Raw genomic sequence first — 19,078 nt, 5'->3', positions numbered from 1 at the left:
GGATGGGGGTGAGGGAGGAGGTATGGGGGCAGGTGTAGCACTTCCTGCGGTTGCAGGGAAAAGTGCCAGGTGTGGGCACTGTGGTCTGTTCATACCCAAAATAGAAGCACTACAGTTCAAAGAGCAACCATCAGATTCAGGTGTGAAATCTGTGCCCCTCACTGTCATTCTCACATTGACGGGAGAATAAACATTGACCAGAATATTGGAAAATAGCTATTTCTTCTTTGAAGCCGTATTTTTGCAGCATTGTTACATCCGAAAGTTCATTTACAGTGTAGACAGAGATTCAATTTCACACCAATAGCTGGGGTCTCAGTTGGAGCCCGATAAATTTAGCTGAGATTCTCCTGCCCTTCAGAGAACTTTGTTCTCCAGGGTGTGAATGTCCCAACATTTTAATGTAACAGCATTCTGAAAAGTATGTTACAATCTTACTGCCTTTTTCCCACAAATAAGGTTCTCTTGTTGCTAAATCTGCTTTGCAGGCTTTTTTTTAAAAAAAAGATTTGGATTGGGGTTCTCCCAGTGCACAGTGCATGCTCCTTTCCCCGCCTCCCCCGGCCAGTCCCACCGTGTAGACAGCGGCTGTAGCTGCCCCGCCCCGCCGCCTGTCAGTGCCTGGAGCCCGGCCAGCGGAAGGAGGGTGAAGCCTCCACCTCCGGAACTTGTTCCACGCCCCGTTCCAAGCTCCATGGCTGCACAGGAGGAGGTGGCTGCTCTGGGCGCCATTTACAGCGGAGATTTCCAGCTGCTGTCTGAACCAGGTGAAGATTTGCAGCTGTTCGGATCCGGGGGGGTTAAATTGCAGCAGCTCAGGTTCTGGATCTCCTGATCCCTCAGCGAGATTCCTGCTGCACAGAGACATAGACGTTGCCAACAGGTTTCTCCTGATCCCTCAGCGAGATTCCTGCTGCTCAGAGACATAGACCCTGGATCTCCTGATCCCTCAGTGAGATTCCTGCTGCTCAGACATAGACCCTGGATCTCCTGATCCCTTAGTGAGATTCCTGCTGCTCAGAGACATAGACCCTGGATCTCCTGATCCCTCACTGAGATTCCTGCTGCTCAGAGACATAGACCCTGGATCTCCTGAACCCTCTGTGAGATTCCTGAAGCTCAGAGACATAGACCCTGGATCTCCTGATCACTCAATTAGATTCCTATTGCTCAGAGAAATAGACCATGGATCTCCTGATCCCTCTGTGAGATTCCTATTGCTCTGAGAAATAGACCATGGATCTCCTGATCACTCAGTGAGATTCCTGCTGCTGAGAAGCGTAGACCCTAGATCTCCTGAGCCCTCAGTGAGATTCCTGCAGCTGAGACAAAAAGACAGTGGATCTCTTGATCTCTGACTGAATTTCCAGCAGTCCATGCACAGAGACCTTGAATCTCCTGCTCCCCCAGTGAAACTCCTGCATTTCTACAATTCAGACAGAGAATTATAGAATTATAGCAAAATAGACAAGGTGGCCATTCAGTTTGTCATGTAGGTGCTGCTTTTGTATAAGTGTGACTCACCTAGTTACATAACTCTTGCCATTTCTTCTTTTAGACTCGTTATTTGTTTTTTCTTCAGTTAATATGTTGGAGAGCCTGTGGGACTGCTCTCCTGACAAATGAGAAGGCTGAGAGAATATCTGCTGGAAGGTTTCAAAACCATGAGAGATCTGGAGAGAGTAGATAGGAAGAAACTATTCCCGCTCGTAAAAGGATCAAGGATGAGAGGGCACAGTGTAAAAGTGATTAACAAATGTTGCAAATATGATATAATGAAAAGTCCTTTTCATGCAAGTGGTTTGGGTCTGGAATGTACTGCCTGGCAATGTGGTAGAGGCAGTCAATTGAGGCATTTATGAGGGCATTAGATGCTTATTTGCGTAGAAACAATTTGTAAAGAAATGAGGAAAAGTCAGGAATGTGGTACTAAATTATAGCGTTCGTTGGAGAGCCTGTGCGGACACAATGGAAGAGTTAACGTTCCGGGTCCAGTGACCCTTCTTCAGAGCATTTCTGAGGAAGGGTCATTGGACCTGAAACGTTGACTCTGAATTCTCTCCACAGACGTGCTGAGCTTTTCCAGCAACTTCTGTTTTTGTTTCTGATTTCCAGCATCTGCAGTTCTTTCAGTCTTTCTTTTAACAATAGGATGATGACCCCCTTCTGTATCATAACAAGTCTGTGATTCTGAAAGTTATCAATTTTCTTTCCAGAGCCACAATCGAATCTGCTTCCACCACTCTCTCAGCATCTTCCGGATCATAACCGCTCATGGAAAAATGTCTTTCCAAAGACTGCCATTGCTTCTTTTGCCATTCAGCTCAAACCTGTGTCCTTTGGTTCTCAATCCTACTGCTAAAGCATAAATAAAAGCAAAATTCTGGAAATGCTCATCAATTTTCATGAGAATTCTGAATATTATCTGCAGGATTGCTGGCCCATTGCAGATCCATATGTTGGATTCCTCATCCAAAAAATAAGGAGGAAAGAACCTGCATTTATGTAGCGCCTTCCACCACCTCAGATCACCCAACTCTGGTGTTGGTGTTGTTTTAAGCCCTCCGTCATCTGCACAGTTAACTTGGTTTTGAGGTTTGTGGATTAGTGTCATGGGAGATTAATGGCATAACTGACATGAGTATTAATCAAATTTTTGTGCCTTCTGGCTGGAATTATAACATTCAAATCTATTTAGTATGAACCTTGGCTCAGTGATGGCACTCTCATCTTTGATTTATTAAGCTTTGAGGTCAACTCGCACTCCTCAGGCCAGAGCATAAGAGTTGAAAATGGCACCTCATTACATTACTGTGGGAAGTGTTGCGTTGTTGTAGGTGCTGTCTTTTGAATAAGATGTTAAACTGAGCAGATGGCTGCTCTGTCAGATGGGCCCGATGACACCATTTGGAATTTTCTAGGAATCTTAGCAGGCAGTATCCCTCAGCCAGTTTGGCTCAGTGGTTAGCACTGCTGCCTCACAGTGCCAGGGACCTGGGTTTGATTCCCACCCTCAGGTGACTGTCTGTGTGGAGTTTGCACATTCTCCCCATATCTGCGTGGGTTTCCTCTGGGTGTTCTGGCTTCCTCCCACAGTCCAAAGATGGGCAGGTGAGGTGGATTGGCCATGCTAAATTGCCCATAGTGATCAGGGATGTGTAGATTAGGTAGGGTATAGGGGGATGGGTCTGGGTGAGATGTTCTGAGGGCCAATGTGGACCTGTTGGGCTGAAGGGCCTGTTTCCACAATGTAAGGTTTCTATGATGATGATGATGACGTCAGAGAATGAGGTAATATATCACATTGCTGTTTTTGGGATCTTACTGTGCATGCTTTGACAGCTGCATTTGCCTGCAAAACTACAGTGACTAAAACTAAATACACTTCCTTGATGATATCCTGCGCCTCCTCCAGGGTCACAATGACGCCACCCACAAACTGGAGGAGCAGCACCTCATATTCCGCCTCGGGAGTCTACAACTCACTGGTCTCGATGTGGACTTTACCAGTTTCAAAATCTCCCCACCCCTGGCCTCATTCCCATGACCAACCCTCCCTCTCATCCCCGCCTCCTCAACCTGACACAACCTGTCCATCTTCCCTCCCACCTATCCGCTTCTCCTAACTCACTGACCGATCCCCACCACTGCCTACCTGCACTCACCTATCAGCATCCCACCTACCTTTCCCAGCCCCATCCCTCCTCTCTATTTATGTCAGAGCCCCCTTCCCCCTCCCCCATTTCTGAAGAAGGGTCCCGACCCGAAACGTCAACTTTCCTGCTCCTCTGATGCTGCCTGGCCTGCTATGTTCCTTCTGCTCCACACTGTGTTATCTCTGACTCCAGCATCGGTGGTTCTTACTATGTCCCTGACAATAAAACACTTCCGTGACCTATCCAAAGATAATGAAAAATGTTTTAAAAAGGCATTTTAGTAGTTGCTGTTATATTTCAGTTCATTTCGAGGGCAGCACAGTGACTCAGTGGATAGCACTGGTCAGCGCCAGGGACCTGGGGTTCAATTCCAGCCCTGGGCAACTGTCTGTATGGCTTTCCTCTGGGTGCTTCAGTTTCCTCCCTAAGTCCAAAAATGTGCAGGCCAGGTGGATTAGCCATGGGAAATGCAGGGTTACGGGGATAGTGCGGGTCTGGGCTGAGGGGATGCTTTTCGGAGTGTCAGTATGGACATGATGGGTCAGATGGCGTGCTTCCACCGTATAGCGATTCTGTGATTCTGTTCTATGATTTGTACAGATATTACAGATCTTGGTATTCTAATTTAGGATTTATTGCATCAGTGAGGCATCAACACTGGCACAAATCATTTGACAAACCAGCAAATAAGTGATATATTCACAAATATGTCAGGATGTTTGATCTTTTAGCTGTGAATTATCGAGGGTTTAGTGGTTCCAAGTTTCCTTTAGCTGCAGGTTGATCACCTTTGATCACTGGCTATTGGCTATTCAGTGTGTTTACAACAGTGATCTAAAGGTATGTGTTTTTATCTGGATTTAGGATGTGCCAAAAAAGATGTGAATTTTTAAAAAGTTGAATATATTTCTGCCTTGTCTTTTGTCAGAATTCTAAGATGGCATGCCATTGTTGTGTGCGTGATTAATTACTGGGAAACTGTTGGCAATCCTTCAGCCAGTCCAATAGAGGAAGTAGCTGACCTGACAGAGTTTTTGCAAAGCCAGTTACTATTTATTATACTGAGGATTCAGTGCTCACTTTAATTCACCAAACTATTATGCGTTTGTAGAAACGTTACAATCTCCAATCCTAACTTTGCAATGTTGAATTTATCTGATGTGTTGCAGAATCCGAGGGGATTACTTTCCAAATCCATACCATCTGTGAACACCATGCAAAGAAAATCCAGTTAAAAGTCACTTTTCAGTTATCCCATGAGTATCCTGTGTGCCTTCCAGACATCTCCATCTGCTCAGATCAGCTCACCCGCAAGCAGTGTTGTGATTTGAAGCAAAGCTTGATGCGATATGCAGACACTCTTCTTGGCCAGCCTATGGTTTATGAGTTGATGATATGGCTCCAGCAGAACTTTAATGATGATGTTGACCATGGTTTTGTGGACAAGGCCAGTGAGGGCGATAGTTCACAGCAGCATTGCAGTGCAGACGGTACCGTGTGGATGGCACTTTTGCATTTAGATCACATGAGAGCCAAAGCAAAGTACATCAGAAGCATAGAGAAGTGGACCTCTGACCTTAGACTCACTGGAAGACTGATGTTCATGGGAAAACTCATATTAATTCTTTTACAGGGAGAGAGGAAAGATATCAAGGTAGTTACCATGCTTCTCAGAGTTGTGATTTTACTAATTTTTCAGGCTTTTTCCGTTTCAATAAGCTATGTTTTGTGTCTTTAAAAAAAAATGTTTTTTTTGTGTTAATCTTCCACCCCTGCTCTCCTGAAGTTCTTGGCTTCTTGCTGCATTGTAGTTTTAGTTCGCATGCTTTGGTAACATCCATTAGAGCCCACGATTCAACAGGAAGGTGTAAGACCAGAGACATAGAAGCAGAGGTAAGCCATTCAGGCCATCGAGTCTGCTCAGCCATTCAGCAAGATCATGGCTGATCTAATAATCCTTGATGTGGAGGTGCCAGTGTTGGACTGGGGTGGACAAGGTCAGAAATCATACGACACCAGGTTATAGTCCACAGGTTTGCTTGAAAATACAAGCTTTGATCTTTTACTTATAAATTCTGTCTGATACCACCTCACTAACTTCTGAAGAAGGAGCAAGGCTTTGAAGGCTTGTGTTTTCAAATAAACCTGTTGGACTATAACCTGTTGACGTGTGATTTGTGACCTAATAATCCTTAACTTCACTTCCCTGCATTTTCCCCGTACAGCTTGATTCCCTTACCGAGTAAAAATATATCCGCCTCAGCCTTGAATATTCTTAATGACCCAGCCTCTACAGCTTTTCTGTGGTAAAGACTTGCACAAATTCACTACCCTTAGAGAGATGAAATTCGTTCTCATCTCTGTCTTAAATGGGTGACCTCTTACTCTGAGATTATGCTTTTTGGACCTAGACACTCCCACAACGGGAAATAACCTCTCCACATCTACTTGTCAAACCTCCTAGAGTCTTGTATGTTTCAATAAGGTCACCTGACTTTCTTTTGAATTCCAATAAGTATAGACCCAACTTATTTCACCACTTCTCATAAGAAAATCCCTTCATACCTGGGATCAACCTTGTGAACCTTTCTGGACTGCCTCCAATAAATCTTTCCTTAGATAACAGGACCAAAATTTGGTATTCTAGGTGTTGGCTGACTTTGCCTTGTACAGTTTTACAAGACTTTTCTGCTGTTATACTTCATCCCCTTTGAAATGGGAGCCAATATTCCATTTGCTCTCCCTGTTTTATGCTGAACTTGAATGTTAGCTTTTTGAGATCATGCACGAGGACCCCAAATGCCTCTGTTCGACAGCTATCTGCAGTCTTCCTTCATTTATGTAATATTTAGCTCCTCTATTCTCCCTGAAGTGTGCACATTTTCCCACATTATACTTCAGCCTGTCAATTTTTTTCCACTCATGTAATCTATTTCTATCCCACTTCAGATTCTTTGTGTCTCCTCGCTACTTGCTTTTCCATCTGTTGTGGTATCATCTGCAAACCTGGTTGTGGTACATTCACTTCCATCATCCAAGCCAGTAATATAAGTTGTAAATAATTGTGGCCTTTGTGTTGAACCCTGTGACACTCCACAGGTTACAGGTTGCTATCCTGAAAATAATTGCTCGTTATCCAATGTCTCTGGCTTTTATTAATTAGAAAAATGTTAATACACTGTTCCCAACACTTTTTATCGTATTAAGTAGCGCTGTGCGATACCTTATTGAAAGTATTTTGGAAATCCAAATAGATTAGATTTACTGGTTTCCCTACATCAATCCTGCTTTCTAATACCTCAAAGAATTCTAATAAATTTGTCAATCATAATTTTCTGTTTGTGAAGTGAGGCTGACCCCTTGATTATGTTCTGTATTTCAAAATGCTTTGCGAGCTATTGTTTATAATAGTCACTAATATTTTCCTAAAGACAGATGCTGAGCTAGCTGACCTATAGTTGCTTGTTTTTGTCTCCCTTTTGGAATAGCAGTGTCACATTTGCAGTATTCTAATCCTCTGTGATTTTACAGAATCTAACAAGTCTCAGAAAATCACTGCCAGTGCATCCACTATCTCTACAGTTAATTCCTTTGATCTCCTGGGATGCAACCCACCAGCTCCAGGGAACCAATATTCCCTCTGCACTGTGTGACTGTGTTTGCAGCCATTCCAAGGTTCCATGCACAGCGATCAGCATTGGCATGCCGATCTCGGCATTGAATCCCAGTTCTGGAATTTGCTGCTGTGCACGGACCTGATGTTTGCCCTTTGAATATTTAGTATTTTGGAAAGCTCTACGGGTCTAACAAGAAGACTTCTTCAACTGCTGTGCTGTTTCCTGATTCTCCACTATTATTTCCCCAGCCACATTCTCTAGAGGGCCAGTGTTCACTTTGGTCTCCCTCTTCCTTTTTATATATTTAAACAGATTTTACTATGCATTTTATATTAATTGCTAGTTTACTCTCCTAGTTTATTTGAACTCTCTTTATTATTTCTGTGATCATCTCTTGCTGTTTTTTAAAAATTTTCTCAATCCTCTGTGCTGCTACTACTCCTTTCTACATTGTATGCCTTTTCTTTCAATTTAATACTATCTATAACTTTCTTGGTTAACAGTGGATGTTTATTCGCTTCTTAGAATTCTTCCTCACTACGATATATCACAAATTATTAAACTGTTTTCTTAAATACTGCCTTTGTTTATCAGCTGTCTTTGCTGTTAAACTCCTTTCCCAGTCCGCTCCAGCCAAGTCTGCCCTCATTCTTCTGAGACTACCTGTATTTAAGTTTAGCACCTTTGTTTTCTATCCAAGTTTCTCAATCTCAAACTCGATGCTCAATTCTATCATATTATAATCATCGTTTTCTAGAGCATCTTTTACTCTGAGATGATTTATTAAGCTTGCCTTATGACATGTTTGCTGATCCAAAATAGCCTAATCCCTGGTTATTCACAACATATTGTACTAGAAGATTGTACTGAATATTCTTCCTTGTGGCTACCTCTGCCAATTTGATTTTCCCAATCTACATGAAGATTAATGTCACACATAATTTAATGTATTTTTTTAATACATGTCGTCATTATCTCCTGATTTATTCTCTGTCCTACAGTTAGCTACTGTTAGGGGGCCTGGAAACCAGTGTTCCCTCAAATTTTCTTACTGACTGCAGGGACCTCTGAGGCACAATGCATGGCAGTGACTTCCAGAATTAGTCTCCGATTTCTGTGGGCAGAACATTGGAGCCACACAGCTTAGAGAGAACGTTGCTATAAACTACTTCCACCAGTGCTTTCTTCCCCTTGTTTTTCTTACATCCACCCATCAGGATTCTATGTCTTTCAATCCAAGGTCATCTCTTCATGTTATACTCATTCTAATCTGTACTAACAAAGCAGTTTGAGCACCCATTCCTTCTGGCCTGCCATTTCAAAAAAAGATGAGTTCCCAGATTTGATCACCTCTTAAAGAAGTCTCTGTAATGGCCATAAGATCATATCCATTAACCTCTACTTCAGCCATTATTTCATTTATTTTATCCTGAATACTACATGCATTTAAGTAAAGAACCTTTAATATAGTCCTTTTACAACTTTTTCCTCCTTTGATCGTATTTATAAATAAAACATTATTTATATTTGTGCACTCTGTCCTTTTTAGTTACCTAAGCAAGTGCCCTGCTTTGCTGCCATAATCTTTTGCTTTCTCAGTCTACAAATCCCCTCTTCAGAACTCTCCCGTCCGTCTCTGTTTAGTTTAAAGGTTTCCATACAGCCCCAGTTATTTGATTCACAAGCACTCCTATCACAACTTAAGTGAAGCCCATGCCACTAGAATAGTTCCCTTCTATTCCAGTACTGGTGCCAGTGTCCTATGAATTGAAATCATTTCCACCTACATCAATCTTTGAGCCATGCATTGAATTTCTTGACTTTATTTGCCATATGCCTGTTTGCCTGTGGCTCAGTTAGTTATCCTGAGATCATTACCTTGGAGGTACTCCTTTTTAGCTTGGCCCCTAACTGTTCAAAGTCTTTCAGAACCACCTTCTAGTGCTCTTAATGTCATTGGTATCAATGTGGATGACAACAGCTGGATCCTTCCCCTCCCTCTCCAAGCTCCTCTTCAGCCCTGAGAAGATGTCTTGAACCATGGCTCTGGACAGGCAACACAATGTCCAGAACCAAGTCTCACAGCGATCATGAGTAGCATCTATCTCCCTAATTATGCTGTCCCCTACAACTACCAAGTCCCAGTTTCCTCCCCCAACACTGACTGGCCTCCCGTACCAAGACTGTACGGTCAGTTTGCTCATTCTCCCCACTCTCATTCACTCAGCTTGCAAGAACCTGGTAACTGTTGGATGTTTATAGATGCTGAGGCTCCTCACAAGCTACTCCTCAAGTCACCATAGGTACCTCACAATCAGTCACAGCCTCTTGCTGCTGATTACAGCCCAAGTATCAATTACCTAAGCTGAAGGGGTGTGTGACCACCTGCTGAGCAATGTGTCCAGGTACCTTTCCCATTCCCTGCAGTGATGTAATGTGTGCAGCTCGGATCCAAAGTTGCTTTAGTACAAGCTTGTGGGAGCTGAGTCTAATTCTTGGCATCCCTCCCAAATGTAGACAAACAGGTACAGCAAACTTTGTCTTAACTAGTACTTTATGAATCAGCACTCTTGATAAACCAGCAAAATATTATATCCCTCAAATCCCGTGAAGTTTGCTGTATTAGACTGTCCAATTATGGTAGTTTTTGAATTGATTTACCTCGGTGTAAATATACTTGTTGTTTAATCGAATGTTAATTCAATTTCTCCTCAAATACCGCAATCTCCAATATGTCCAATCTGTCAGTTGAGGTCATGAGTGAGAAGGCTCTCTACTGATAAGTTTTAGTTACGGCAAAGTTGCATTATTATTTAAGTGATTTATTCTGTAACTAAAGTGGGACAGTGATGTGTGTACCCTGCACATCACGTTTCTATTACTTAGTGTGTGTTTTTATTTGATTTTGTGAATCTCTTGATTATCTGGATTATTTGATTAATCGGCACATTCCTGATCCCATAGGTGCTGCATAATAAAAAGTTTACTGTACTTTAAGAAGATTTACTTGATGTGATGAGAAGCAGCCACCCTGGGCAGCTTCTCTTCCTTTAGTTCAAGGGTGCCTGATATTCCCTGTGCAGCTGACATCAGCTCACGTGAAACAGGTCAGGGATCAAGTTGGAGACTTCCCTGCGTCTGTAAGGTTAAGCTATGCACCCTGGTTAAAATTGCTGAATTATTAGAAGGTTTGCATTATGTTTCTTTGTAAAGAATTCTCCATTCAGTGGCTGATAGAGATGAGCATACTCTATAAAGGTTGGCTGAAAATTGTAGATGTAGTTCTATATGAACTGCTTTATCAGTTAAAAATGACCTGGTGAAAGCCATGAGTTGGTAAAATGCACCACAGTCCAGCTGTTTTTAAGATTGAATTGCTCAACAGTCATCAGCTTTGTATGCTTAACTCGTGTGTCCTTTTGATGTTAAAATGGAAGGACTATCTAGTCCTCCAGAAAACTTCTAAGGTGGATGTGGACTCCAGTGGAAAGAGATGCAAAGAAAAGATGATAAGTGTTCTCTGTGAAGAAAAGCTTCAAGCAGGTCAGCTCAGGTAAAACTCAGCAAATAGACATCGCATTACAGCATGTCAGAGTAGATTAATTGTTTCATTCTGAATATTGGATGAGAAGTACTGATTTTAATTAAAAAAAAGTATTTCCCTTTCAGGCTTACAAGCTTTGCTGTGAAAGAGTTTACATCAGGGGCTGAGTTGCATCAAGAATTTGAAGTGCTGGGCTTGTCAGGCTTGTATGACAAGTTTGTAAGATTTTCAAAGATTTCTGCAACCTGACTTGATAGACGAGCATGAAAGCACACTGCTGTGACTTTGTGAGGCAAAGAGAATTTCAATATGACTTAGTCTCACTGAAAGCAACCAATATTTCATTAATGTTTGACAACCATTCAAACGCATGAAATATGAACAGGTAAATCTTTGTAAGCAATATTAAAAAAAATTGTCGAATGCTACTTTGTTTGAATTTATTAATGAAATGATTGGATTTAAATGTGTACTTTCTACAGCTATTCTGTAACACACATTGAATTGATATTCTGAAATGTTAATTTTAAGACGGCAGTTTGGTCAATTATTAAACTGTTCCTATTCAGATAGGCAAGTATGTTTGACAATTCAGGAAAATGTTTGATAGAAACATAGCAGCAGGAGTAGGCCATTCAGCCAATGACCCTGCTCCACCATTCAGCTGCATCGTGATTGGTCATCTACCTTAATATCACTTTCCCGCACTATCCCCTAATCCCTTGATGTCTTTACTATCTATAAATCTATTGATATCTGTCTTGAAATGTTCAATGATTGAGCTTCCACAGCCTTCTGATGTGGAAATTTCCAAAGATTTAACACCTTCTGACTGAAGAAATTCCTCCTCTCAGTTTTACGCTGACACTGTGTTATATTAGATTTTTGTACTATAGTATTTTCAAGTTAGGAAGTGAAAATCAAGTCAATCTGGTGTTGCTGGTAATGACTGTACAGGAAAGAGGCCATCTTTGGGGAGTCGGGGGTGAGTTACTTCAGAACACCCTGCTCATGTAGCCCACTGTATTTTATGGCTTGTCCAGTACAGTTCCTGATCAATGGTAACCCCCAGGATATTGATGGTGGGAGAGTTGGTGATGGCGGTGTCACTCAATGGGAGATAGCAAGATAGCCTTTTGTGGGAGACTGTTGATGATGCTGATCATCACTTTACTGATAATTCAGAGTAGGTTGGCAGAGTAGGAATTGGCTAGGTTCGACTCATCTTGCTTTTTGTGGACAGGACATTCCTGGACAGTTTCTCACATTGCTGGGTGGATGCCAGTGTTGTACCTATACTGGAACAGTGGTTAGGTTAGGTGCATAGTCACTTCTGGAGCTTCGTAGTTTTGCTGGGATGTTGTTAGCACCCATACACTTTACAGTATCTACTGCATTGTGTGTATCTGTGTGTGTGTCAGTAGTAGATCACAGGGTAATTTTCATAGTTAGCTGGGAGTTACAGCAGCTTTAATTCTCAAATCTTTCTTGGTAACCAGCATTGTTGAGATGAACCAGTCTATATCGTACAGAAAGACCAAGGAGATGTTGTTCTGAAGCCCACAGAACTTGTCTGCAGCCTTGTAGTTGTGATGTTTTGTTGTCTTGCCAAGACTAGTTTGACAAGAATGAGCAGGAGATTCAGGGTCCTCCTGGACTGCAAACACAAGGTGTTTCCTGAACTGGCAACTCCACTGAAATGCAAGTGAGAAGAAACAGACAGGCCACTGGAGGCTGAGATGCGACAAGAAACCCATGACCTAAAGAATTGATGGTGAGTGGAAAGACAGCAGGCAACTCAACAACTCACGAATAACCACGATGTGCGAGGCTTTTTCAGTGTAGTCAAAGCCATCTACAGTGCCGAGTACCCAGAGACCTACTCCAGTGAGAGCTAAAAATGAAGACTCGCTCATTAAAGGCAGAGAAGCAGTCACTGGAGAGAGCACTATGAGGCGTTACCTTTGATACAAGTGCTCTTGACACCATCCTGCAATGTCAGTCACCATCTCTGCCTACCTCTATCCCACCAGGAAACTGAAAAAGCCATCCAACAGCTGTAAACCACCAAGGACTTTGGTGCAGTTAGAATCTCGCTGAAGGACAAAGTTACAGTGAAGAGACACTCTTGACATGAATCCATGACCTCATCCCCCTTGTCTAGATGGAGGAGAGCATGCTGGGAGACCTCAGATGCCACAATTGTCACCAGCTTCAAGAATGAGACAGGTCTGACTGTGGAACTTATACGGGGAAGGTCATTGTGAGAATCCTCCTCAATTTCCTTTTCCCAGTAGCTGGATAGCCGCTCCTTGAGTCTCAATGCAACTTCTGCCCATCCAGGAGGCACAATGGACAAAGCCAAGGAAAGTGCAGGGACTAGCACTAACTTCTGTACGTGGCCTTCTTTGATCTCACAAAAGTCTTTGTTAGCCATGAAGTATTATAGAATATCCTCGCATTCGACTGCCCACAGAAATTTGTCACCATTCTGCCTGCTTCATGATGACATTCAAACTGTGATCCTCACAAATGGTTTCTCACAGACCCATTATGAGTGCAAGTAGGGCTGCGTCATTGCACAAATTCTTTTCTCCGTTTTTCTTGTCGCAACACTCCACCCCATCTCCATGAAGCTTCCTGCCAGAGTGGAATTAACCTATAGGATGTGGGAAATGGTTCAGCCTTTGCCTCGAGGCCAGAACCAAGGCTACCCAAATTTTTTCATTGAACTGCAGTACACAGCCTTGAGAAGCCAAGCTACAAACCATCATAGCATTCACTGAGGTGTATGAGAGAATAGGCCTCAGACTAAACTTTCAGAAAACAAAGGCTCTCTACCAACCTGCTCCTGCCACACAAAACTGCACTCCCCCCAACAATCAAAATCCTCAGCAAGCCCCTGGACAATGTGGATCTTTCCCCATATCTTGGGAGTCTTCTCTCACTGAGAGCAGACATTGACAGTGAAATCCAACATTGATTCCAGTGTGCCAGTGCAGCCTTCGAATGCCTGAAGAACAGAGTGCGGAAACTCTGAGACCTCAAACCCAGCACCAAGCTCAGATCAGCTGTGGTTCTCCCCCCTCCTGTATGCATTAGAAATAAGGACCATGAACAGCAGACACCTCAAATCCCTGGAAGGTTAACCCCAACACAGCCTTTGTAAAATCCTGCAAATCCACTGGCAGGGTGTACTGACCTGAGCATCCTCTGCCAGGCCAATATCCCCCATATCGAGGCACTTGTTATACACCACCAGCTGCGATGAGCAGGTCCGTTGCCCACATGCCGAACACAGGACTTTCAAAACAACTGCTATCCTCTGAGCTCCACATGGTAAGCGATCACTAGGAAGGCAGAAGAAATGGTAGAAGGATACCCTGAAAGCCTCCCCAAACATATGCAACATCCTCTTTGACAATCTCTTGTCCTGGAATGCTCAAACTAGAGAAGAAACATCTGTGAAGGCGCCAACCATTTTGAGTGTCATAGAGTGGAGCACATGGACGTCGAGCACAATCCAAAGGGTCCCACACACCCACCTCATCAAACGCCACCTGCCCCACCTGCAGCAGGGTCTTTGTCTCCAGGATTAGACTATATAGCCACCTCAAAACTCAACCTCCACGTGGAAGCAAGTCAACTGCAACTTTGAGGGACTGCTGAAGAAGAAGAACAGATCTTGATTCTTGAAACTTTCTTAGATAACCAACATTATTGAGACAGACCGGCCCTTAATATGCAGAAAGACCAAACTGATGTTGTTCTGAAGCCCCCAGAAGTTGCTTTTAACCTTATGGTTATGTCATTTTGTGGTCTTGCCAGAAAGGAGCATATATATGCTTAGTGTGCAGTCTTTTCTCCTTTGCTGTGTAGTTTGGTGGAAAGTCTGATACAATGACTATGTCCTGTGAGTTTTTTCTCTCAGAAAGCCTCAGTTTTACTTCTGGCATTTTAAGAACATCCTCTTCAATCAAGCTGGCACTGCAGACAGTATTTTTTCATGTCGCTCTCAAGTGATATGCAGTTAGTTTCTTCTTTGACCCTCCATCCATATGTGATAATGGAATTTTCTGTACACTTCACAATTGACAACAACACCTTTAACTGCAGTCGGGCACTCGAAACCTCATCTATTCCCACTACTAGTTAGTGCATGATCATTTCTTCTTTGGGCATATCTTGTCTGCACTCAGTTTTGTGATGATCTGTAAAGGTCTGTTCTGAATGTTTCTGCACTGCAGTTTTATGAAGTTTGGTCCTGGTGGAAATTACATTTCTCTGGATGGTGAAATGTCCATCTAATTTTCCTATCATACTTGCTGTGCTTTTCACTTTCATTATCTGTCAAGTTGAATGATGTGAGTACATATTTGCTGCTTTAACTGTCTTCCCCTAAATCATGTTTATCTAATTCCCAGTCTTGAATCAGTCCTGATTCAATATGATCCCCAACTTTTTTTGCAGCTTGGCCATTCATCAAGCTTGGGGAAAAATATAATCTTTTGCTGAAGGGAAAGGGAATAAAATTTTGATGTTTGCAGTGTAGGAAGTGGCCATTTTGGCTATAATGTCTTTGCCAGTTCTTTGCAAGTACATTCCATAATAAATTTCACTGTGGCTCTCACTCCAAAGTCCCATAAATTTCTCTACTTCAGTTATTTGCCTAATTTCCCTTAAAGAAATATGCAGTGGCCTGTGCCCCAATCACAGGTACTCTATGGGATAAAATGTTCCATACTTCAACAATTCTGTGTGAAGTCCTTTCTCACTATCTCTCTCATCACTTTTAAATGGCAGTGTAAAAAAAAACAGAACTCTAATCGCTCATGCTCCCACGACGAGCTCGAACAGTTCATTTGCTTCACCAACACCTTCCACCCCAACCTTAAGTTTACCTGGACCATCTCTGATACCTCTCTCTCCTTCCTGGACCTCTCTGTTTCCATCTCAGGCAACCACCTGGAAACCGATATTCATTTCAAGCCCACCGACTCCCACAGCTACCTAGAATACACCTCCTCCCACCCACCTTCCTGCAAAAATGCTATCCCCTATTCCCAATTCCTTTGCCTCCGCCGCATCTGCTCCCAGGATGAGGCATTCCACTCCCGTACATCTCAGATGTCCTCGTTTTTCAAGGACCACAACTTCCCCCCCTCAGTGGTCGAGAACGCCCTCGACCGTGTCTCCCGCATTTCCTGAAACTCATCCTTCACACCCCCTCCCCGCAATAACAACCAAAACAGAATTCCCCTGGTCCTCATGTACGACCCCACCAACCTCCGGATCCAACGCATCATCCTCCGACACTTCCGCCATCTGCAATCGACCCCACCACCAAAGACATTTTTCCCTCCCCTTTTTTTTTTTTTTTTTTTTTTTTCCACTCTCTCCGTGACTCCCTTGTCCGTTCCACACTCCCCTCCAGCCCCACCACACCCAGCACTTTTCCCTGCAACCGCAGGAAGTGCTACACCTGTCCCTACACCTCCCCTCTCACCCCCATCCCAGGCCCCAAGAAGACTTTCCACATCAAGCAGATGTTCACCTGCACATCTGCTAATGTGGTATACTGCATCCGCTGTTCCCGTTGTGGCCTCCTCTACATCGGGGAAACCAAGCGAAGGCTTGGGGACCGCTTTGCAGAACACCTACTCTCGGTTCGCACTAAACAACTGCACCTCCCAGTTGCGAACCATTTCAACTCCCCCTCCCATTCCTCAAACGACATGTCCATCCTGGGCCTCCTGCAGTGCCACAACGATGCTACCCGAAGGTTGCAGGAACAGCACCTCATATTCCGCTTGGGAACCCTGCAGCCCAATGGTATCAATGTGGACTTCACAAGCTTCAAAATCTCCCCTCCCATTACCGCATCCCAAAACCAGCCCAGCTTGTCCCCGCCTCCCTAACCTGCCCTTCTTCCCACCTATCCCCTCCTCCCACCTCCCCACCCCCATCTCCTACCTACTAACCTCATCCCGTGCCCTTGACCTGTCCGTCCTCCCTGGACTGACCTATCTCCTCCCTAACTCCCCACCTACATTCACCTTTCCTGGCTCCATCCCCGCCTCTTTGACCTGTCTGTCTCCTCTCCACCTATCTTCTCCTCTATCCATCTTCTATCTGCCTCCCCCTCTCTCCCTATTTATTTCAGAACCCCTTCCCCTTCCCCATTTCTGAAGAAGGGTCTAGGCCCAAAACGTCAGCCTTCCTGCTCCTCTGATGCTGCTTGGCCTGCTGTGTTCATCCAGCTCTACAGCTTGTCATCTCAGATTCTCCAGCATCTGCAGTTCCTACTATCTCTGACTCTAATCACTGATTGCTTAACCAGAGGAAATATTCTTTTTTTTTCTAATCAAAATCTTTCCTCGTTTTGAGGATTGATCAGTTTAAAAAAGTTAATTTGAAAGAGACAAATGCCCAGGTTTTGTGATAGAAGGACTATCAGGATCACTTATGTGAAAATTGAGCACTGATGTCTGGTGATGGCACATGCAGTTAAATATGAAAATCAGAAATTTTTGAAGTTTTTTGCCTGTTCAAAAGCTAGACTATACTTAGTATCTCATCAATTGATGCTCCATTCAAACATGTTCCATAACCTGAAGTTATGGCTCATCTCCACTAGGCATCCAGTAAACTCACCAGGAAAAGTTATGGTCTTGTTCATTCTGGTTGAAGTACAGTTTTAAATCAGTCTTTATTGTGATAGATAGGAGATTTCTGTGACAGGACGAGTACCTCTGATCCATTGCCCAGCCTCTGACTCCAGTTTTAAACATTGGTAAGATTCACTAGTGTCTCAAAGTTCTCAGCTCTCCCTTCTGTCTCCTCGCAGATGTAATGCACCTCAGTAGGCATACGCTGGTACTTCTCCTGAGCTTCTGGGCTAAATGAATTGAAGGTATTATCAGCTTTAAGTAAAAACCGAAAGAACCGCGGATGCTGTAAATCAGGAACAAAAACAAAGTTGCTGGAAAAGCTCAGCAGCTCTGGCAGCATCTGTGAAGGAAAAAACTGAGTTAACGTTTCGGGTCCGGTGACCCTTCCTGTCTTCTGAGGATGCTGCCAGACCTGCTGAGCTTTTCCAGCAACTATTTTTTGTTGTTGTTGTATTATCAGTTTTGTTTGGTGAAGTTATGGGGTCATATGAGGAGGCGATGGCCTAGTGGTATTATTGCTGGATGGTTAATCTAGAGACCCACCTAATGTTCTGGGATATGGGTTCAAATCCTGCCATGGCAGATAGTGGAATTTGAATTTGATAAAAATCTGGAATTAAGAGTCTAATGACGGCAATGAATCCATTGTCGAACGTTGGCAAAACCCATCTGGTTCACTAATGTCCTTTAGGGGAGGAAACTGCCATCCTTACCTGGTCTGGCGTACATGTGACTCCAGACCCACAGCAATATGGTTGATTCTTAGTGGGACAGTTAGGGATAGATAATAAATGCTGGCCTAGCCAGTGATGCCCATTTCCCAAGAATGAATTTTAAAAAAAGCCCACTCGAAGTGAGTGATGGAAGAGTCAGGTGATCTTTGCAAGTAGCTCTGTTAGTGTACATAAAGAAGATGTGTGACACTTGTCTGACTAAGTGGCTCGCCACCTCAGAAAAGATTGGGACCATACCCAGTGTCATCCCTTTGTTAATAATTAAACGAGAGAAATGCAGAAAAGCTCCTGCTTGCAGTAGAACTTTGTATCTAACCCTCAGCAAGCAGAAGGAACTTGAAAAGAGAAGTCTTAATTACTGGAACAAAAACAGAAGTTCTGGGGAAGGGTCACCGGACCTGAAACGTTAACTCTGATTTTTTTCTTCATAGATGCTGCCAGACCTGCTGAGCTTTTCCAGCAACTTCTGTTTTTGGTCCTGATTTACAGCATCTGCAGTTCTTTCGGTTTTTATTAAGTCTTAATTACTCTCAAGCACTTTTACAGACACTGAGTGTTAACTTTTAAAAATATGGAATTTCATTTATTCAGATCTTAATAGTTAGATATTGTACATCACTAGAAAAAAATTCTATTTCTCAATTCCATCTTGCTATCCATTTTTTAAAACTAACATTTTGAACCTGATTTGACATTGAATACAATATTTTTAATTTACGCTTCCTGATTCATACTCTGCACTGCTCATTAATGACTCTTTGACCTGATTGCTGTTCAAAATACAGAGTTATTTGTCCTCTTCACATGGCTCCCTGATGTTCTGTAGAGAGGGCTGCACTCTCTGACTATTTAGCTA

At 43.2% G+C, this 19,078-nt stretch overlaps 1 protein-coding gene across 1 annotated transcript; it reads left to right on the top strand.

The window, feature by feature from the left end:
• The first annotated feature begins 586 nt into the window (after positions 1 to 586).
• Positions 587 to 11,347, top strand: rwdd3 (RWD domain containing 3). Its single transcript, XM_048602370.1, has 4 exons — positions 587 to 767; positions 4,826 to 5,310; positions 10,711 to 10,826; positions 10,943 to 11,347. The coding sequence occupies exons 1-4, from the start codon at positions 695 to 697 to the stop codon at positions 11,064 to 11,066; spliced, it is 798 nt and encodes a 265-aa protein (XP_048458327.1). The 5' UTR covers positions 587 to 694; the 3' UTR covers positions 11,067 to 11,347.
• The last annotated feature ends 7,731 nt before the right edge of the window (positions 11,348 to 19,078 follow it).

This window comes from Rhincodon typus, chromosome 10, assembly GCF_021869965.1.
Source record: "Rhincodon typus isolate 14 chromosome 10, sRhiTyp1.1, whole genome shotgun sequence".
Lineage (NCBI taxonomy): Eukaryota > Metazoa > Chordata > Chondrichthyes > Orectolobiformes > Rhincodontidae > Rhincodon > Rhincodon typus.
The sequence above is the reverse complement of the archived record's forward strand: the minus strand, read 5'-3'. Positions and strand labels throughout refer to the sequence as shown.